The 19321-nt window shown below is 60.1% G+C and overlaps 1 protein-coding gene across 4 annotated transcripts; it reads left to right on the top strand.

Moving 5' to 3' along the window:
- Nucleotides 1–4966: 4966 nt before the first annotated feature.
- Nucleotides 4967–19237, top strand: DBN1 (drebrin 1). 4 transcript variants are annotated; one of them, XM_035015191.1, is made up of 15 exons: nt 4967–5216; nt 9861–9916; nt 10529–10641; nt 10820–10894; nt 11011–11157; nt 11305–11382; nt 11665–11816; nt 11900–11963; nt 14996–15055; nt 15138–15261; nt 16019–16156; nt 16497–16661; nt 17111–17778; nt 18046–18148; nt 18357–19237. In XM_035015191.1, the coding sequence occupies exons 1-15, from the start codon at nt 5131–5133 to the stop codon at nt 18425–18427; spliced, it is 2100 nt and encodes a 699-aa protein (XP_034871082.1). In that variant the 5' UTR covers nt 4967–5130; the 3' UTR covers nt 18428–19237. The 4 variants fall into 4 exon arrangements, with proteins under 4 accessions (XP_034871082.1, XP_034871072.1, XP_034871058.1 ...); XM_035015181.1 differs by lacking the exon at nt 16019–16156 and having other exon boundaries at nt 4969–5216; nt 17111–17523; XM_035015167.1 differs by lacking the exon at nt 16019–16156 and having other exon boundaries at nt 4969–5216.
- The last annotated feature ends 84 nt before the right edge of the window (nt 19238–19321 follow it).

Here is a 19321-nt window from a genome sequence, read left to right as displayed (position 1 = left end):
GATGTGGAATGAGAGGAGGTGAGAGAGTGTAGACAGCTCTTCAGAGGCTTGGCTGTGGTGGGCCAGGAGGAAGCCGGACCACTAGCAGCCAGGGGCAGCTGGACAGCCCCGATGGGTGGAGGGAGGAAGCTGGGAGGCTTCTGCCCAGGGAAGGTGGTTGAAGAAAGGGAAGTTGGGGGAGGGGGTGGACAGGGAGGGGAGGGTGAGGAGCAGAAAACTGGGGGCCCGAATCTCAGGAAAGAGGAGCTAGCCTAGATGGAAGTAAACACAAGCGTGGGGTACCGCTCCCTCTGCCAGGAACCACAGAGCAATGGCTTATATATAATTTAATCATAGAAAATCACTTAAGAGGGATGCGATTAAAGGCATGCTTCAGAGGAGGGAACTGAAGCTCGGAGAGTGGAAGTGACCCGTCCAGAGCCCCCCCGCCAGAACGGCCTGGGTCTGCTGCTCAAGGATCGAAGGCTGAAGTGCTCCCCACGGCACCTCCCCACAGAGCTGCAGGGACCACGGTGTTCCAAAGCTGGGGCGTGAGGCTGGGCGGGTGGAGGCTATGGGGACTGGGCAATGTCCTTGTGCCAGGCAGGGGAGGCCATTAGCGCCCTTGGAGAGTACAGTCTCCAGCCAAGGGGGCAGAGCCCCACGGCGGGGGCATGAGTGGGCAGCCGGAGAGGCAGCAGGCAGGGGAGGGGCTTTTGCCAGCTCTGAGCGGTTTGAGCTCATTTGAAGTCAGCGGGGAGAGAGGCAGTGCAGGGCGAGGGACTGTTCCACCGGAGGACAGAGTACAGAGAACTGATGATTCTGGGGCTGCCTCCTCAGTGCCAGGTCCTACGTGGCCTTGGAATATTCACAGTCCTGTGGGCCCTTCCCAGCAGCCTGGCTAGGGAAGGGGAGCTGAGGCCGTGGGCTGAAGGGCCGGGCCCCACAACACGCAGGGACCAGCCGCCAGGCTGGGATTCCAACAACCCTGTGAGTGGAGGAAGGGCCCCTCCCTAGCAGGGCCTAGAGGAGGTGGGGACCAGGGCTCCAGGGGCCACAGTGGAGCAAGAAGCTTGCTGGGAGTCTGGGAAGAACTCGGAGGGGGGTGGGGGGGCGGGGCCAGCCCAGGGAGATTGTGCGGTGAGGTCACCACAGAGTGGCCAGGGAGGGTCCTCCCTCTCAGGGCTGGGGCAGGGCGGGGCACCATAAGGCCAGCTCAGCTTTCACCCACGTCCTTGCCGCAGACAAAAATGACTACTACTTGGGGATTAGGTAGATTAGGAAGGACTCTTTCAGCTGCCATTCAAACTAGTTTTAGCAAAAACAGGGAGAATTTGTCTCATTTAACTGGAAAGGTCAATGACAGTGGGAGTCTCTCTGAGCTTGCTTTCTCCCTCACTCTCCATCTCTCAGCTCTGATTTCTTCATGCTGGCTGTATTCTCAGGTGGGTCTCCCCATTATTGGCAAAGATGCCCCTCAACGAGCCCCAGGCCCACATCTTGCCAGCTCAGTAGCCCCAGTGGAGCCTTTCTTAATGGTTCCAGCAATAGTCTTAGAGCTGACACCCATTGGACTGACTTGGGAGACGTGTCCCTCCCTGAAGCAGTCTCTGCATCTGCCCACCGGCCTGGACTACATGCTCCCATCTGGAGCCTGCAGTGGAAAAGCAGCCAGAAGACAGCGACAGGGACACCTAACCATGGACATCCACAGCACTGGGCACACTTCCTCCCCTCCGAGTCCTGGACCACCCCCCCCCCCCCCAGCCCTGTGAGTCCCACCCTCGTCTCTACAGCTGTAGCCTCAAGAACTACTTCTGACCAAACTCTAGGCTAGGCCACACCCCCTGGAAATGAGGGTGCTAGGAGGGGAAGCAGAGAGAGCCTGTGGTGTGAAGTGACATGGGACAGACCTGGGTTCCCATCCAGACTTTGTCACTCACCAGCTACACGCCTCAGGGCAAGTCACTGCTCCTCTCTGAGCCTCAGTTTTCCTATCTGTAAAACAGGAATAGCAGCCAACGCATCAATAGCATCTACTATGTGCAGTTGCCATTTTAAGCACGTTCTACTTTTTTTAAATCCTCAGACACTATGAGGTAGGCACCATCATGATCATCCCCATTTTATAGTGGAAGATGAGTGAGACGAGAAAGGTCCAGCAATGAGTCTAAGGTTATACGGTTGGCAAAGTCTGTGCGGTGACAGCAATGGACTTAGCAGGAGCAGAGCTAGTGTGGTCAAGTGGCTGGCCCCACGCCAGGGGCCGATGCCTGGGAAATGCGGGGAGCACTGGAGTGATAATGGGTACTCTTGAAGGGGTGCTTGGTTGGAACTTGGCAGAGGCAGGGTGAGGGCAGAGAGGCTCTACCAGCTGGTGCTGACCGCGTGCTGAGGCCAACATGTCAGCCTTGAAACCTTCCCTGAGAGTTGTGGGGAAGCACAGAACGGGAAGATGGGAAGATGGGAAGATGGGAAGATGGGTGTGGAAGGTGGGAAAGCCAGGCTTCGAGGAGGAGGGGAGGGGTTTCTCACCTTTTAAGCCTCCATCCAGTCACATTTTATCTTTATAAGTCATCAAAGAGGAAACTCAGAGACGGGAAGCCTTTTAGCCAAGGTCACACAGCCAGTGACCAGCTTCTGGATCTGAATCCTCCCTCTTTCTTGTCTTTTCTACTCCAGGAGCCACAGGACCAGCTTCCCAGTGTGGAGGGGAACTTGCACTCTAGGGATGGGAGACACCCAATATGTTAGTGACATGAAGGGTGATCAGTGCTGGGAGTGGGAGACATGAAAGCCTGGGGGGGCGGGGACCTCCAAGGAGGCACTGAGACCCACCCATCAAGGCTGGGCACATGGGTTTGTTTCGGGGGTAGCAGGTGGCTGAAGAAAGGCAGATTCACAGAGGAGAGGGAGATCAGTGGTCACCTTCCTCCCACTGGTAAAGGAAACTGAAGACTATGATGGGGCCACTAAATTTGGCAACTTAAGGGTCCTTAGTGCCCCTGGCTGGAGCAGTGCCAGGAACAACAGGAGCAGGAGGGACAGACTGCAGATCTACAAATTATAGGATGCAGGTGATATGGAGGGGTGAAAGGTAAGAAGACCAGAAGGAGTAGGCTCCAGGGCATGTAAGCAGGGAACCCTCTTTTCTCTCCCTGAAAATAAAGAAAACGGGGCATGGGACATATGAGGACTCTGTACTATCTTTGTAATTTCTCTGTAAATTTAAAACTGTTCTAAAATTAAAAGTTTATTTAAAATTATAGATGGCAAAGAGGTGAGAGTGGGGTGGCTGGAGAGAGTTTGTAGGTGGCTGAGGGGAAGCAGAAATTTGAGGAAGGGAGAGTATGCTTATTGGACTTCTGTTTTTTGGATGTGAAATTGAGTGAGCAGGAGGCTGGGGAGGAGGAGGTGGTGGGGAGTTCTGAGCTGGGATACGTCAAGGGGAGCAGGAGGGGAATGAGGCCTGAGATCCCTCTACCTACCCCTCCCAGGCACCCCTCAGCCCTAATCCCACTGATTCTGCCTGGGCCTTGCTCCAAGTGGGGGCTGTGGAGAAACTGCTAGGGCCAGGGATCCATGGGCATGGTAGGTGCAGTTCCCCAGGCAGGTGTCTGTGAAATTCAGGGGGTTTGAAGAGGTTATTCCTACTCTAAAGCACTGGGACTCACTGCTGATCAACGCACACTGATCTCCTTCTCCTCTTGGTGTAATTGATTACCCAACTCAGAACTCAGAGGCCCAGCTGGGGATCACCTCCTCCTCCATCTCCCAGACTGGACCAAGTAAAGCTTGCTTGGTTCTGTCACCTCCCCCCAAAAGTTGGGGGTGGGAGGCTTTGTAGGAGGTGGAAAGGCTTCTTAGAGCTGGGGAGGGTTTCAGGGTCCCACCTCAGCAAGGTGGAGATGTTCCAGGAGGCCCTGGCAGTGGTGCTCACTCCCTTGTAGGGGACTTCTGTGCCCAGAGCTTTTGGGAAATAAAGGTGCAGAAGGCTGGCCCAGTAGTGTCCTTGGAGGAACCCTGCCCTGGGAGTCTGGGGTTAGATGCTGCTTCTGGAACTGTACTGGGGATTCCTCTGAGAGGCCTGAGCCTTGGGAGAGAAGGCAAAAGAATTCCTAGGCTGGCCCCATCTGAGACAGCCCTGGGGGCAGCTAGTAAGGGAGGGGGTGCCCAGAAGCAGGATGGGGCAGGGACCGAGAAGAAGTTGGGAATGTTGGGGTACTGAACTGGATTGGGGCTGGGCATGGTCAAGGAGGCAGGGATGGAGGGGTGTGACTGGGAACTGGGAACCCCACGGGAATAGGGTAGGCTGGACTGAGGAGGGTGCTGCTAGCGAAGGCGGATTGTGAATGTGTGGAGGTGCGCACTGATCATGGGGTTGGGAGTAGGCTGGGAAAGAAATGGGTTGGATGTGGGGTGGAGACACAGATGGCAATAGATAGTGATGGGGATGGACTAGGAGTGGAACTTTCAGAGGTGGATATGGGCTGCGGATGGGCCAGGGTGGCTGGTCCAGTTGGGTTGGGGTTGGGGGTTGGGACGGAAATGGACCAGGGATGGGGGCTGAGGCTGGGGCGGGGAGAAATTAAGCACGGAGTGGGGCTGGGCCCGGTTGGAATGAAGTGAATTTGGGACTGGAACCAGGAGCTGGAAAGGACAGGGGTGAAGCCGGGCCTGGGTAGTGGCTGCAGACAGGGATCGCGGTGAGGTGGGGTCGCCGCGGGGTATGGGGCTGGGGAAGAGGGTGAGCGCCTACACTGGGAACACGGTAGGCGAGGGTTTGGGACGTGGGTGAGCCGCGCCTGGGGAGCGGAAGGGCAGAACCGCGCCGGGGCGCGGCGCGCACGGGCTGTGGGTGAGGGGCGTGGGGGCGCCCCGGGGCAGGCCGGGAAGGGGGGGCGGCCCTCCCCCCTGGGCCGGGCCGGGGCGGCGCTAGGACCGAGCGCGCGGAGGGAGCGAGCCGGGCGGAGCCTGCGCCCCCCGCCCCCCGCCGGCCGGCTCCCCTCCCCCGGCCGCTGGCTCGCTCCGCTCGCAACGCTGCAGAGGCTTCGAGGCGGCGGCGGCGGCGACTCCTTCTTTCCTTCCCTCCTCCTCTGGACGTCCGTCCGTCTGTGCGTCTGTCCGTTCGGCCTCGGTCCGGCCAGCAGCATGGCCGGCGTCAGCTTCAGCGGCCACCGCCTGGAGCTGCTGGCGGCGTACGAGGAGGTGATTCGGGAGGAGAGCGCGGCCGACTGGTGAGCCCCCCGCCCCCCGGCCCCTTTGTCCCCGCGCCGCCGCCGCCGCCGCGCCTTTGTTTCCACCCGGCTCCGCCGCCCTGCAGCCGGGAAGGGAGGGGGAGATCCCGAAATGGTGCAGCGGCCCGGGAGGGCCAGGGAGGGGCTGCCTTTGTGCGCGCCGGGGGAGGGGCCGGGCCGGGCCAGGCGGGGCACTGCCGGGCCCCGAGCGCCCACAGGCGGTCCAAGTCGCGCGGTGGGAGCGGTGGCCGGACGCCGGCCGGGGACACGCAGGGTCCAGATGTGTGGCCCGGAGCCGCATGGCCCTGCGGGAGCCCATCCCCCGCCCTCTGCCCTCCCACCCTGGGCCCGGGGGACAGGTGTGCACGGGGCGGCCAAGGGCACCTTCGCCCCCTTCGAGCGGGCGAGGAGCGGGCGGGGACGAGGCGGGGACCGAGCCAGCGGAGCCAGCGCAGCCTGCCTGGCCCAGCCCGGCCCGGCCACAGCACAAAGGAAAGCTAGGGCGGGGGAGGAGCGGAGCGGGCTGGGGGCCGGGGCGCCCCGCCCACCGGGGGCCTCTCGGAGTTGGAGTGTGATGGAGAGACGTTCACTGCCACATAGCAACCACCAAGCGACTCCTCTTCCCCTCAGGGGTCGCGGAGGAGGCAGAGATGAGTCCTCCTCTCCCCGATCCCGAAGGGGGTTGCGGGGACTAGACCGCAGGGCTGGGAGATGCCATGGGGACTGAACTGCCTGGCGAGGTGACCAGCTGGGGTCCCTGAGGGGAAGCTCTCAGGCGCACAAGTGTGGAGGGAGCCCCGAAAGAGGAATGAGAGAGTGAGTAGATCCAATGAGCCCCTAAGCTTCATGGCCCTGTGGCCAGAGGCTCTCAGCTCCTTGGTGGGGGAAAAGCTGAACTACCGTCTCCCCCTTCCCCTGCTGTTGTCTTCCCCTGAGCTGTGGGAGGGAATGGACCACCTGCTCTTGGGCTGGAGTCCGCTGGGGGGCAGGAAAGCAAAGGGGTCCCACACTACCCCATTCAGGAATCCTCTTCCTCCAAAATACTCTCTCCCGGGACAGGTGCCCTTTCGGTTCTCTAGGCCTGATCTTCTCTTGGAAGGCAGGAAACTGAGGCACAGAGAGAGGATAGGTCTGAGGGACCTCACTTGGGCTGGCTTCCCCCTCATCCTAGGAGGGCAGTGGGGTAGGGACACTGCCCTGGGGGCTGGAGGCCGGGCGAGATGGCCAGGCATCCACGCCATGGTACTGCAGCACTGGCGGGCAGCCAGGCCTGGAGGGATGGACGCGGGAGACGAGCTCTCATGTCCTCCGGGTCAGCCACAGGAGAGGCCAGCACAGGCTAAGCCGGCAGGCGGCCCACCCTTTGTCCCAGCCCTGCCCCAAGGGGGCTGAGATCATGGGAGGAGTTCAGGACAAGGGGCCGGCTTGGCCCAGTGGAGGAGCTAGGCTTGGGATAGGGGGCCTTGCCTGCAGAGAGGCACAGCCCACCTTAAAACCCCCCTCTCACCCTCTGGTCTGGTGTTTCTTGTCTACCATCACCCCATTTCCCTCTAACCTCCTAACAGCAGGGCTCTGGCAGCCCAGTGCAGGGCCACACAACCACGGCTGGGCCACATTCTGCTTAGCAGAGGCCTGGGCTCCCACCTCCCAGCAGCATCCATGTGGCCAAAGCAAGTTATTCATCATTGGCATGCGTCACCCCCCATCTGGGTTGTGTGTGGGGGATACACACATACGTACACACGGACCCTCGCACACACACACATTTGCTCACTCCCGAGGGCCTAGATAGCATGTTGTGAAAAGGGTGTGAGGGTCACATCCTGCAGAGTGGGGCATGAGTGCCCCCAGCGCCCAGCACAGAGCCAGGGGTACAGTGGAGTCTCCAGACTCAGGGCCAGACTCTGCACTCAGAGGCCAGAGGAGGGCATCTTGGGTCTAGTTGCTGTCTTGGTCAAGGGGCTTGGCACTGCCCTCCCTTACCTTGCCTCCTAGGGGGGAGCTCACTCCTAAGCGGCGGAGCCTCTGAAATGGACCACTGCCCCGGCTGTGTGCTCACTGTGTGGACCACACACAAGTGTCTGCTCCTCTCTGGTCCTCTTGAAAAGAGAAAGGGGATGGGACTCCGCCATATCCGGGACCCCCAAGGCCCTTCCAGCTCCGACATCCTGAGAGTGGGATTGTCCTGAGGGGTCCACGTGCCTTTGGTCCCCCACCTCAGCTGAATGCAGGATCTCCCTGGACTGGCTGCATTCCAGCCCCACCTCACCCGAGTCCAGTGTCTCTGGCCTGGGTGGCTTCTCAGAGTCCGTGTCAGCCCCTATCGGGGCTGCCCTGTGCTGGCCCCCGGACCCAGGGAGTGAGAGGTGTTGGTTTGACTGAATCGGATGTCTCCGCCTCACACAGCTTGCCGTGAGAGGCATTGTCTGTCTCCAGGGGTTGAAGCTGGAGAGACATGTAGATTCCTGGGCCCCCCATCCTGACACCTTGTGGCTTCACCAGCTCCCACCCATTCAGGCCTGGGCTGCCTCTGATGTGTTTGAGAAGCCCAGTCGAATGAGATGTGGGGTGGGCTCGGAGGCTTCTTGCCATCCCTGCTGGGGTATGGTAAGTGCTCTGGGGAGGTGCGGCTTAGGGCAGGGCTTCCTCGGGAGCTGGCTTTGGGTCCCTGAGGGATTTCAGCCAGGGGTGGGCCAGGAGGTAGAGAAGTAGGACTGGCCCTCCCGTGGAGGGAACCACATATGCAGAGGCCCCCGGGTGGGAAACATCTAGAATTGTGTTTGGGATCAGGGAGCCATCCAGCATCCCAGGTGTTTGGTACGGATCTGGAGGTCTAGTTGGAAAGGCAGGCGGGGGCAGAGCTCAGGGTTTGAAGGCCCGCTGAAGGCTTTGAACTTAGGCCTGGTTTCTTCCAGGGCTGTGGCTGTTAGCAGGAAAGGTGGCCAGAGGCGAGTGGGTAAGGGTTGAGGATGGAAGGGGTCCTTGGCAGGGCCGGTGTCCCTGGGCCCTCAGAGAGGCTGACAAGGTGTCCCACGGAGGGGTGCTAGCTAGAGCAGTGTCTGGCACCCAGGGTCTTTGAGTTCTGCCTCTGTTTCTGGTCTGTGGAGTGGAGAGGGGCAGACCCCTGCTTCTCTGAGGGCCCTTTGTTCCCAGTGGTGGGTTAGGGTAGCCAGACAGGTGGTGGGACAGCTGTGTTGAGAAGCAGCTGCCAGGGTTGGGGCCCAGGCAACAGTTGGACCGGGAGCTTCCCAGCCCCACAACCCACCTGTGTCCCTTTCCGGAGGGAGGGCTCCCGGAGAAGGGGGGGGTGGGGGCTAGGGGGCCATTTGGCCCTGGCAGTGACTTGTGCTGACCTCATGAGACTGGGCCAGGCCTTCCTTTTCCTTTCCTCCTCCCTCTCTCCTCCCTCCTCCTCCCTTCCTCCCTCCTTCCCTCCTCCTCCTCCACCCCCCTCCTTCCTCTTCCCGCTCTCCCTTCCTCCCCCTTCCCTCCCTCTCCCCCCCTTTTTCATTTTTCTCTTCATCCCTTCACTTCCTTCCTTTCTTTTCTCTTTCTTCCTCCTCTCTCCCTGTTTCTCCCTCCCTTTCTTTTCTCCATCACCCTGCCTCCCCTTCTTCTAGCCCCCACCCTCCTCCACCTCCCCTGCAAGTAGGGAAAGGAAAGCATGGGGAAGGGGCTTGAGACCTCCTGAGCCTCCAGGACAAGGCCCTGCTCCCTTGCCCCACTGGATTCTCAGGAGGAGACGTCTCTGCCTTCCCTTCCGTGACATGGATGCCGTGCCGGTGCGGCTAGGGAGAAAACGCCAGGGCAGAAAAAGCCAGGGAGGAGGGGGAAGGAGGAAGGCTGCTAGGGTCAGCTTTCTGGTGAAGCTAAGGCAGAAGGAAAGGCCAGCATTCCCAGGAGGCCAGGGCCTTCTCAGCTCTGGCAGAGGCCTAGGAGCTGGAAGCTCAGGAGAACATGCCCACCAGGGGTCTGAGTCTGGGCAAGAGTAACCTGGGCGACCTCATCCCCATTTCTGAGAGGTGGAGATTGAGGCCAAGGGCATGTCCCCAGGGTCCTTTGTGTTCAGGAGAATGTGGCTGGGGTGGGCCCCAGCATGTGCCAATTGCCAGGTTGCCATGGTTACCGAGGGATGCCCAGCAAAGAGAGCACCAGGTTCTCCTCCCCCTCCCTTGCAATGAAGGGGAGGGGCGGTGGATACTTGAAGAACACGCCAGGTAGGTTCCCAGCGCCGGCCAATGGGGGCTGAGGATCGTGGTAGCCAGGGAACGGTAACCAAGGAACCGTCGCCTTGGAGTCTCCATCTCACACCCGCTCACTGGGTTGTAGGCTGCCAGGGCCTGAGTTCTGAGAACGGGACACATGGGCTCCCTCAAAGCCAGCGACCAGGCAGCAATTTTTGCCCCCTTGCCTACTCCCCACCTGACTCGAGCCTCCCTCTACCAAGTCCCAGGCTGCCCCCCACTGGGCTCCAGCCAGAATTGGTGCCTAGCCCTGCTGTCATGATGACATGGCAGTGCTGGACCAGAACCCCTACTCCTGTCCTGCCTGCTCTGGGTCCCTCCTCCTCCCCAGGGCCATCCCCACCCAGAATTGGCGGCCTGGGCCCTGTCAGTACTCTGAGCCACCCCTCCCTCTCCCCAGGGCTCTGTATACATATGAGGATGGCTCAGATGACCTCAAGCTTGCAGCATCAGGAGGTAAGAATTCCAGCCATTCCTTTGCCTTTCTCTCCGCCCCCTCCTCCGGTTGTTTTCTTCCCCACCCTCCTGGCTCTGGGCCATCTCCCTGCCTGCAGCCAGCCAACCCACACTTGTCTGCCTGTGTCCTTCCTCCAGCCATCCCGAAGATCCCCAGGGTGGGGAGGGAGGGAGCCTTGCTTGTTCTTTGATTATGGGAAGACTGAGCTTCAGAGACGGAGAGTGACTTGCCCAAAGTCACACAGCTAGGGAGAAGGGGGCTGGCAGGGATGGCCCAGATCACATCCACTTTCTCCGGAGCCCAGGGGTTTTATTTTACCTCACTGGGCATAGCACTGTGTGAGAGGTGATGATGTGCGAAGAGTGAGACATGGGATGTGTGAAGAACAAACACTTCCGCAGTCCTAAATCGGGCCCTGGGGAATTCAGAGACAAAGCTTGCCCCTGCCTGTTGTCCCTATTCACACCAGCGCAGAGCTGTGGGACCTCCAGATCTCTGGGTGCGCCTGGCAGAGCCCATGAGAGGAGTCTTTCCTTCGGGTTCCGGGCCCTTTGCAGGGTAAGGGCTCAGGAGATGGGGAGTCTTGCTTGACACCCTCCTGATGCCCCCAGATGGGGGTTTGCAGGAGCTCTCCGGCCACTTTGAGAACCAGAAGGTGATGTACGGCTTCTGCAGCGTCAAGGACTCCCAGGCTGCTCTGCCAAAATACGTGCTCATCAACTGGGTATGCAGCTGTGCTCTGGGGGAGGGGGGAAGGGCCCAGAACAGGCCCCCTGCTCCCCGCTTCTCCTGCCGACACCGCCAGAGAGAGCCCCACTAGCCCTTTGGGAAGAGAGCCCGGGGCCTCAGGCTGCTCCCCCTCTTGTCCTTTCCCGACCCCCTCTTTGCTGGGTGCTTTGCAGGTTGGTGAAGATGTGCCTGATGCCCGAAAATGCGCTTGTGCCAGCCACGTGGCTAAGGTGGCTGAGTTCTTCCAGGTGCGAGTGGGGCCAGGGCTCGTGGGGGTGGGGCCGGACTCCCAGGGGCCGGGTCTGCAGGCTGGTGGTGGTCACGGGATGGAGCCGTGCCGCCTGAACACGCCTTCTTGCTGCAGGGTGTCGATGTGATCGTGAATGCCAGCAGCGTGGAAGACATCGATGCGGGTGCCATCGGACAGCGGCTCTCCAACGGGCTGGCGCGGCTCTCCAGCCCCGTGCTGCACCGACTGCGGCTGCGGGAGGATGAGGGCGCCGAGCCGGTGGTCAGTGTGTGCCCGGGGCGGGCTGGCCTGCCAGGGCTTCGGCCACCCCCTTCCTGCCAGTCAGTCCTCACCGTCTGTGAACGGGAGCTCCCAGAGCACTGGGCCTGCTCCTCGCGCCCGCTCATGCCAAGCTGTTTGACTCTGCAGGGCACCACCTATCAGAAAACGGATGCAGCTGTGGAAATGAAGCGGCTTAACCGCGAGCAGTTCTGGGAGCAGGCCAAGGTGTGGACCCCGCCCCAGCGTTCAGGCTGAGCTGCCCCTCCCTGACCCCCCCGCCCCAAGGCATAGCTCTGGGCTCTGTCCCCAAGTCCGTCCCTTAAACAGTGAGTCCTGTCTTGTGTGGTACCCCGGCTGAAAGAGGGAGCCCTTTTGGCCTTAAGCCCATAAGGCATAATTCCCAGAACCAGAACCTCCCTGGTCCTGGGTTGGGGATGGGCTGGAGGGGCAGGGGCAGGGGCGGGCCCCAGCTCAGGGCCTGCACTGCCTTGGTGTGGGGGGTTGCAGAAGGAGGAAGAGCTGAGGAAGGAGGAGGAGCGGAAGAAGGCCCTGGATGAGAGACTGAGGTTTGAGCAAGAGCGGATGGAGCAGGAGCGCCAGGAGCAGGAGGAGCGGGAACGGCGCTACAGAGAGCGGGAACAGCAGATCGAGGAGCACAGGTTGGCCCTGCCCCGCCCTAGGCCACCTGCTCCGGCCTCGTGTGGACCCACCCTAAGGTGTGCATGCCACCTTCTCGTTCCAGGAGGAAACAGCAGACTTTAGAAGCCGAGGAGGCCAAGCGGCGGTTGAAGGAGCAGTCTGTCTTTGTGAGTTTTTAGCCAGGGCTCCCGGTCTCCTGGTGAGGGGATGTGAGAACGGTCCCTGTGTTCCTGGGCCTTGGGAGGGGGGCCTGGAGCGGGGGGATGGTTATCAGTGGCTTGGGGACAGTTCTGGGTGTTCGGAGTACCTCTGCATGGGCACGGAGTGTCATAGAGTGTCAGGCCTGTCACCCAACCACGTGGGTCTCTGTTCCCTGGCTGGGGAAAGAGACCTCTTTGAAGAACCTTATTCTGTAGACTGAAAGAGAAAATCTACCTTGACCCAGACCCTCACTGACCAGGCGCACCCCCCCTCCCCCCCGCCCAGTGGAGCCTGAGAGGCTGGGGTGGATTAGACAGGCTTCCTGCGCTTTGGGGGCTGAGGGCCTGGCCCCCACCACAGTTGTGCCGCAGAGCCACATGAATGAGTTTGGGCCAGCGTTCGGAGCACCTGTGCACATGTGTGTGTCGTCCCAAGGGTGCTGTCTGACCTCCAAACCTTGGGGTGGCCCACAAAATCGTATTGGAGTTGAGTCTCCATGCTTTGAATGGAATTTTGTATTTCTGAAATAGCGAAGGTCATTCAGGCTGGAGCGTGGTGTAGTTCTGGATGGGAGGTGGGCAGTTCTCTGGACGGGACTGTGCTGACCAGTTGTGCCATGAGGACCCAGACAGGAGGCTGGGAGGGCGAAGACCAGACAGCCCTGCAGCCCCTGGCATGAAGTCACGCCAGCCCTGGGGGTCAGACGCCATGCGGGTAGTGAGCTCCAGCTGCAGCCATTCATTCGGCGCACCTTTGCCGCGGGTTAGAAACAGTGGCAGACAAGGTGGGCAAGACTTTTCACAAAAGTAATTGATGAAGCAAGTTTATTTTGAATTGTGCCAAAATGTCCGTAGAATGGGCTGTCTTCACCATTTTTAAGATTACATTTTAGTGGCATTAAGATTCCCAACAAATTCACATCATACAGCTGTTCCCACTGTTTACCTCCAGAATTTTTTTTTCATCTTCCCATACTGAAACTCTGTCCGCATTAAACACTCACTCCCCATTCTCTCCTCCCCCAGACCCCTGGCAATTGCCTTTCTGCTGTCTGTGAATTTGACTACTCTTAAGTACCTCATTTGAATGGAATCGTAATTTTTTTTTTTTGTGACTAGGTTATTTCACTTAGCACAGTGTCTTCAAGGTTTATCCACGTGTCAGAATGTCTTCCTTTTTAAGGCTAATAATATTCCATTGTATGAATACGCCACATGTTGTTTATCCATTCAGAGCAAGGTCACTCTGGAAAAGCGTATTTTGACAGAAAATTTCACACACAGGCACCCCAAAGTTGAAAGAATAGTATGGTGAGTCCCCTGAAGTGATCACTCATCTTCACCAGTTGTCAGCGCCTCAGGCAAAGTCTTAAGGTCTCACACCATTGTATTATAGTCTCATCCGGCCCTTCAGGTGTGGCTCGTGTGACAGTGACAGTGGATGTTCTAGCAGGTCAGCGTGGTGACCCTACAACTTCAGGCCCTCTGAAGAAGGTCCCATGTGAGAACTTTGGAATTTAGAACCATAAAATGCTTTCCCGTTGCTTAAGCTGTCGTTCTGCTTTCTCTTTGTGAAGAATTGCATTCCTTGTCTGAGTTCCCTTTTTGCGTGGGCTGCCAGGGAGCCCCCATGTATCTGAAAATGGTCAGACCCAGCGGTGTCTTTGACCCTGTGATTAGCGTATTGATCTCACTTTCCTACCCGTAGCCCAGTTTGTTTCAATGTTTTGTACTTTGTTGGTAGTTCAGGCTTTTGTGGTGAGCTTGCCTCTAGTCCTTTCATTTGAACGAGGCAGAGGAATCTCGTGAGGTCAGCCTAGGCAGTGCAGGAATACCAGCAAAGGCTGGTGGGATATAATTTATGGGAAGGCGAGCCTGACTAGAACCCAGTGGGCTGAGGAGCAAGGCAAATTTGATTGGAAAGAGAGCTCGGTCAGAGGAGGACTTGAGATTTCATTCTGGAAGACGCAGAGCTGTGGTTGGAGTGACAACCGTCTCGAGGGGGGTACTTGGAAGGGCCATTCTCTTAATGTATCCTGAGGGAAAAGTTGAAGTCTTAGGTTATGTGTGCAAAACAAAGAAGCCCTGTAACTTTCCCGCCGTACCCTCGGCACAGCCCCTCCCGCCCCATCCGCCGCACTAGCAGCAGGTGCAGCATGGTTCAGAAGCCATGCTGTAGTGAGTGCAGGTGAGCAAACGTGCACCAGCTGACCCTTGTGCTGGCCGCTCATACGCAGATCCGACTTCCCGGTCTGTGTCACCCACAGAGGATGGGGCAAGGATCCCGGAAAAAGGCAGTTAGGATACAGTGTAACCTGGGGTGTGTGCCTGGACCGCCTCGTGGAGACCCAGAAATGACCTGAATGGGCGAGGGAGCTCTTCCCCAGGAGGCAGTGCCCAAGCTGAGGCTGGAAGTGGGAAGAGTTGGACCTGGGGTGGGAGTTGGGCATTTGGGGCAGGAGAGATTGAGCTCCTGTGCGAAGGCGTGGAGGGGGGAGACGGTGTTCCTGTTCCAGGAACTGTGACCACGTCGGGCTGAGTGAGACTTTCTGGCTACATCTTACAGGGTGTGTGGGTGAGTCAGGGCAGGAGGCGGGTGTTAGAGCGGTGACAGGCCAGATCAGACAAGAGGAAAGGGAACGTGGGACAAACAAGGGGCCCCATCTACCTTTATTCCTGGGGTTGCAGCCTCAAAACTGCAGTGCAGTTAGCTGGTGCAGTGCAATAGGGAATGGTGGGGACTGCAGCGAGCAGGTCATTTCCAGGGTCCAGAGAGAGAGCTTGGTCAGAGGAGGACTTGCACTTTCATTCTGGAAGACGCAGAGCTGTGGAGTGACAGTGCAGGTGGAGAGGGAGCTATGTGACTGGGTGGTGAAGGGAGCAGAGGTGCCACCTCCAAGCCCCTTCCTGCCAGGTTGTGGAGAAAACATGGGGCCTGTTAGAAGGCCAAGAGCTCAGGGAGAGTGGGGTGCCCAGGACACTGTCCCTTGGGTTTCCAGGGTGACCAACGGGACGAGGAGGAAGAGACCCAGATGAAGAAGTCCGAATCGGAGGTAGAGGTGAGAGCTGGGAAGAGGGCACATGAGGTGGGCAGGGCTCGCCTCCGCTGGGCCCGCCCTGACCCCTTCTCTGTGCCCCTAGGAGGCAGCGGCCATTATTGCCCAGCGGCCTGACAACCCGCGGGAATTCTTCAAGCAGCAGGAACGAGTTGCATCAGCCTCTGCGGGCAGCTGCGATGCACCCTCGCCCTTCAACCACCGGCCAGGTAGTCCCAGGTCCCACCCCCACCTGACCCCCACTCCTCAGGTCTGGGGCCTGAGCCTCCCTGCGGCTCTTTCTTGGAAGGGAAGCCTTGCCCAAGGACCCCTTGGAGAAGGCAAGGCCACTCATCGAGTCTGCTTTCACTCCCCGGCTCCGAGGTGGCAGGACTGAGAGGGGCTCAAGCCGGGGTCGGTGTTGGCCTTGGCTGAGCAGCGGGTAGTGCCAGAGGTCATCCGGGCAGCTCTGGCATGGGCTGAGGCACCCCCCTGGCTGCAGGGAGCAGCCCCGCCGGGGTTGAACTAGGTCTTGCTTGCAGGGCTGCGGGTGCATGTGGGGTGGGCTCTGACCCTGGACCTGAGTTTGAGCAGCCTGGGACCCTGCACCCAGTGCTCGCTGCTGGGGTTCTCGCGGTGCGGCTCCCACCTCCCTCCACAAAGCACCTTTCCACTCTGTCCGCTGCTCTGCGTGTTTGCCCCTGCTGTGTGCTTGGCCCTGTGCTGGGGTTCCAGGGCTGGGGCCCGCTGTCCCGTGATGCTTAGGGGCTGGTTTGGTGTGGCAGGCTCATTGCTGTGCGTGCCTGGTGCTGGTGGGAGTCATCTGATGGCTTGAGGCTATGGCCTAGCGTGGCTGATTGTGCGCCCTAGCTGAAAGCAGTTTGGACGGCTAGGGCCGGCCCTGGGGGCGGGTGAGGCCTCAGGCAGGGGTGGGGGAGACTGACCCTCTCTTGTCCTCTGTCTCTCTCTGTCTGTCTCTCTTGGCAGGTCGTCCGTACTGCCCTTTCATAAAGGCATCGGACAGTGGGCCTTCCTCCTCCTCCTCTTCCTCCTCCTCCCCTCCACGGACTCCCTTTCCCTATATCACCTGTCACCGCACCCCAAACCTCTCTTCCTCCCTCCCATGTAGGTAGCAGCCCCAGGCTTCAGTGGGAGGGGTAAGGAGGGCCCCGCTTCCCAGCAGTGCCCCCACCCTCACTCCCCCAGCCTGACCGCTGATCTCTGGTGTTTGTCCCCAGAGCAGGTACTACCTGCCTCTTTCCCCTGGCCCCGAAGGGGCTCTGACCCCAAGGGGCCTGGCTTATAGGATCTGGAGCTGTGGTCTGGCCCCTGAGGGGCCTGGGGGGGCTCCCAGCCTCCACCCAGACTCCACACAGGAGGTGCTGGCCAGACCCCAAGGTGGACAGTCCTGGCCCCCACCTGGCTCCCGGGCCCTCCCTGACCAGCCTGGGGGTTTGTTCCACAGGCAGCCACCTGGACAGCCACCGGAGGATGGCACCCACCCCCATCCCCACCCGGAGCCCATCTGACTCCAGCACGGCTTCTACCCCTGTCACCGAACAGATTGAGCGGGCTCTGGATGAGGTCATGTCCTCACAGCCTCCACCACTGCCCCCGCCACCCCCGCAAGGTGAGTGAGGGGCTACACCCTAGCTGCCCCAGGGCTCCCACCAGTCCTTGGGCTGGGACCCCCACGTGGCCATGGTAGCACCTCCTCGGGGATCTGAGTCAGCCATCACCCACGTTGTACTGCGCTGAGGGTGCCTATGGCCGGGGGGAGCCCTGGTGTTGTGGTCAGGCCTGCCGTCTCTCAACCTCGGCGTGTCTCCCTGGCACGGGGATCCGGCCTTCTCCCGGGGCTGCCGAGCAGCTGAAAGAGCCTAGGAGATAGAGGGGCAGCAGGGCCCAGGGGGTGTGCTGGAAGGTGCTCCGTATGGAGCCCTTCATGGAAGCCTCCTCCCCTGGAAGCCGCTGACTCCCCAGCGGGTGGGCAGAGCAGAGTAGGGTGGCTGTCCCCAGGCCTGCGTCCTTTCCTGGGGGAGCTGACCACCTGTCTGTCCTCCATGTGTGCTATGACAGAGACCCAGGAGCCCGGGCCCGGCCTGGATAGCGAAGAGACCAGCAAAGAGGCCAGAGCTGCAGCCCCTGAGGCCTGGGCCGGCCCCGGGGAGGAGCCCCCACAGGCCCCGGAGCCTCCCCGGGGGCAAGGCAGCCCCACGGAGGACTTGATGTTCACGGCAGCTCCAGAGCAGGCCGTCCTGGCTGCCCCGCTGGAGCCTGCCGCGGCCAGTGCGACCGCAGCTGACACCCCGGCCGCGGAGGCCGTAGAGACCGACACTGCCACTGCTCACACCGCTGTTGCCACCCCCGTAACCCCCGCCGCTGCCAGCCTCATTGACCTATGGCCTGGCAACGGGGAAGAGGCCTCCACAGCCCAGGCTGAGCCTCGGGTCCCCACACCTCCCTCGGGTGCCGAGGTCACTCTGGCAGAGGTACCCCTGCTAGACGAGGTGGCTGAGGAGCCACTGCCACTGGCAGGCAAAGGCTGTGCCAACCTTCTCAATTTTGATGAGCTGCCTGAGCCGCCAGCTACCTTCTGTGACCCAGAGGAGGAACTAGAAGGGGAGCCCCTAGCTGCCCCCCAGGTCCCAACTCTGCCCTCGGCTCTAGAGGAGCTGGATCAGGAGCCAGAGCCAGAGCCCCACCTGCTGACCAATGGCGAGACCACCCAGAAGGAGGGGACCCAGGTGGGGCAGGGACAGCCTGGTGGGAGGGGTGGTGGTCAGGGTTCTAGCAGGAGGGTACCCCCTTTCTCTGTGACCCACGTTATTGGAGGGTCATTCCGTTCTTCCTCCTTGGGCCAGCTCTGCTTTTTTTTGCCCAAGGCAGGTATATATGTTTCCCTGGAAACCACTGATGGAATCACTGGTTGCTGGGGAAACGAGCTCAGGCCTGGTAGGTCCGCCCTAGTCATCCTGGGTGGGGCCCAGTGACCTGGAGCTTTCCTCCTGCAGGCCAGTGAGGGCTACTTCAGCCAATCACAGGAGGAGGAGTTCGCCCAATCGGAAGAGCCGTGCGCAAAGGCCCCGCCTCCTGTGTTCTACAACAAACCTCCAGGTAGTACTGGGATGGGCGATGGGGGGATTCCGGTAGGGGTGCTGGGTTCAAGTGTGAACATGCGCGTGCGCGCACGCACACAATCAGTTGGCGGTGCTGGGTTCAAGTGTGTTTGCATATACACACAGCCACAGCTCCCAGGGGTTGGGGGACAGCCGTGGATCTGCTGGGCAATCTCCTTAACTCCACTCCCTTCCCAACGTCACAGAAATCGACATCACCTGCTGGGATGCAGACCCAGTACCAGAAGAGGAGGAGGGCTTCGAGGGCGGTGATTAGCGGTGGCGCCCGCCCTCAGGCTGCCCTTGCCAAGGCCGCCCACCTGTGCCGGCCTCTGGCCAGACGGCCCGCCGCGCCTGCACTCGCAGCAGCTCCGCCTGGCACCCACTCCGGATTCCGGCCCTGGCCCAGGACTTGGCCGCTTCCCTACCCACAGGGCCCGACTTTTACAGCTTTTCTCTTTTTTTTAAAGTTGATAGGAGACTTGTACAGTTGACTGGTTTTCCTCCCGTTGGTAGTTGAGACGCTGTTGCAAATTCTACCCCGTCCCCGCCCGGTCCAGATTGTAGCTCTTAGTCCTCCCTGCTCATTCAAGCTGGCCGGGGTGGAGGCCTCACCCTACTTGGGGCCTGGCGTCGGGGGAGCTCTGGTGGGAAAATGCCCCACCTCTTTTCCTAGTTTTATGTTTCTTGGAAAAATATCACTTTGTATTCTCTGTCCAGGGCTTCAGATATTTTGCACGAATTTTAAAACATGGCAATAAATGGCTCGTGGGCTCTGGCTCCCTGGGACCCCCTCCCCGCCCTTCTCTTGACCCCTCCCCGCCTGTCCCAAAGGAAGTAGGCCCAACTGGGGCCCCTCAGCTTCCAGGCCCTTTCCTGCCCCCCTCCTGCTGGGCAGGTCCCAAGCTGGAGGCCCTAGGCGAGGATCAGGTCAGGGCTATTGGTGGGGCCCGGGGCTTGGGTGGCCCCTCCCCAACTCCTCCCTCTTTGCTTGGGTTCCTTTTTCACGTTCAGTAACTGTTTTTTGGAAAGCACAAACTTCTGTAACGGGTCGTGCTCATGTCTGTTAATAAAGAAATCCAGATCCCTTCGGGCCTGCTGCTCCGGGCCTCCAGGGGCGGATCTGGGGTGTGCCGCCTTCCCTGATCCCGATTCCCAACTCTCCCCACCT

This window comes from Mirounga leonina, unplaced genomic scaffold (genome assembly GCF_011800145.1).
Source record: "Mirounga leonina isolate KUSES-001 unplaced genomic scaffold, KU_Mleo_1.0 Mir_104, whole genome shotgun sequence".
Classification (NCBI taxonomy): domain Eukaryota; kingdom Metazoa; phylum Chordata; class Mammalia; order Carnivora; family Phocidae; genus Mirounga; species Mirounga leonina.
Note: the sequence above shows the minus strand (reverse complement) of the source record. Positions and strands in the feature narration are given on the sequence as shown.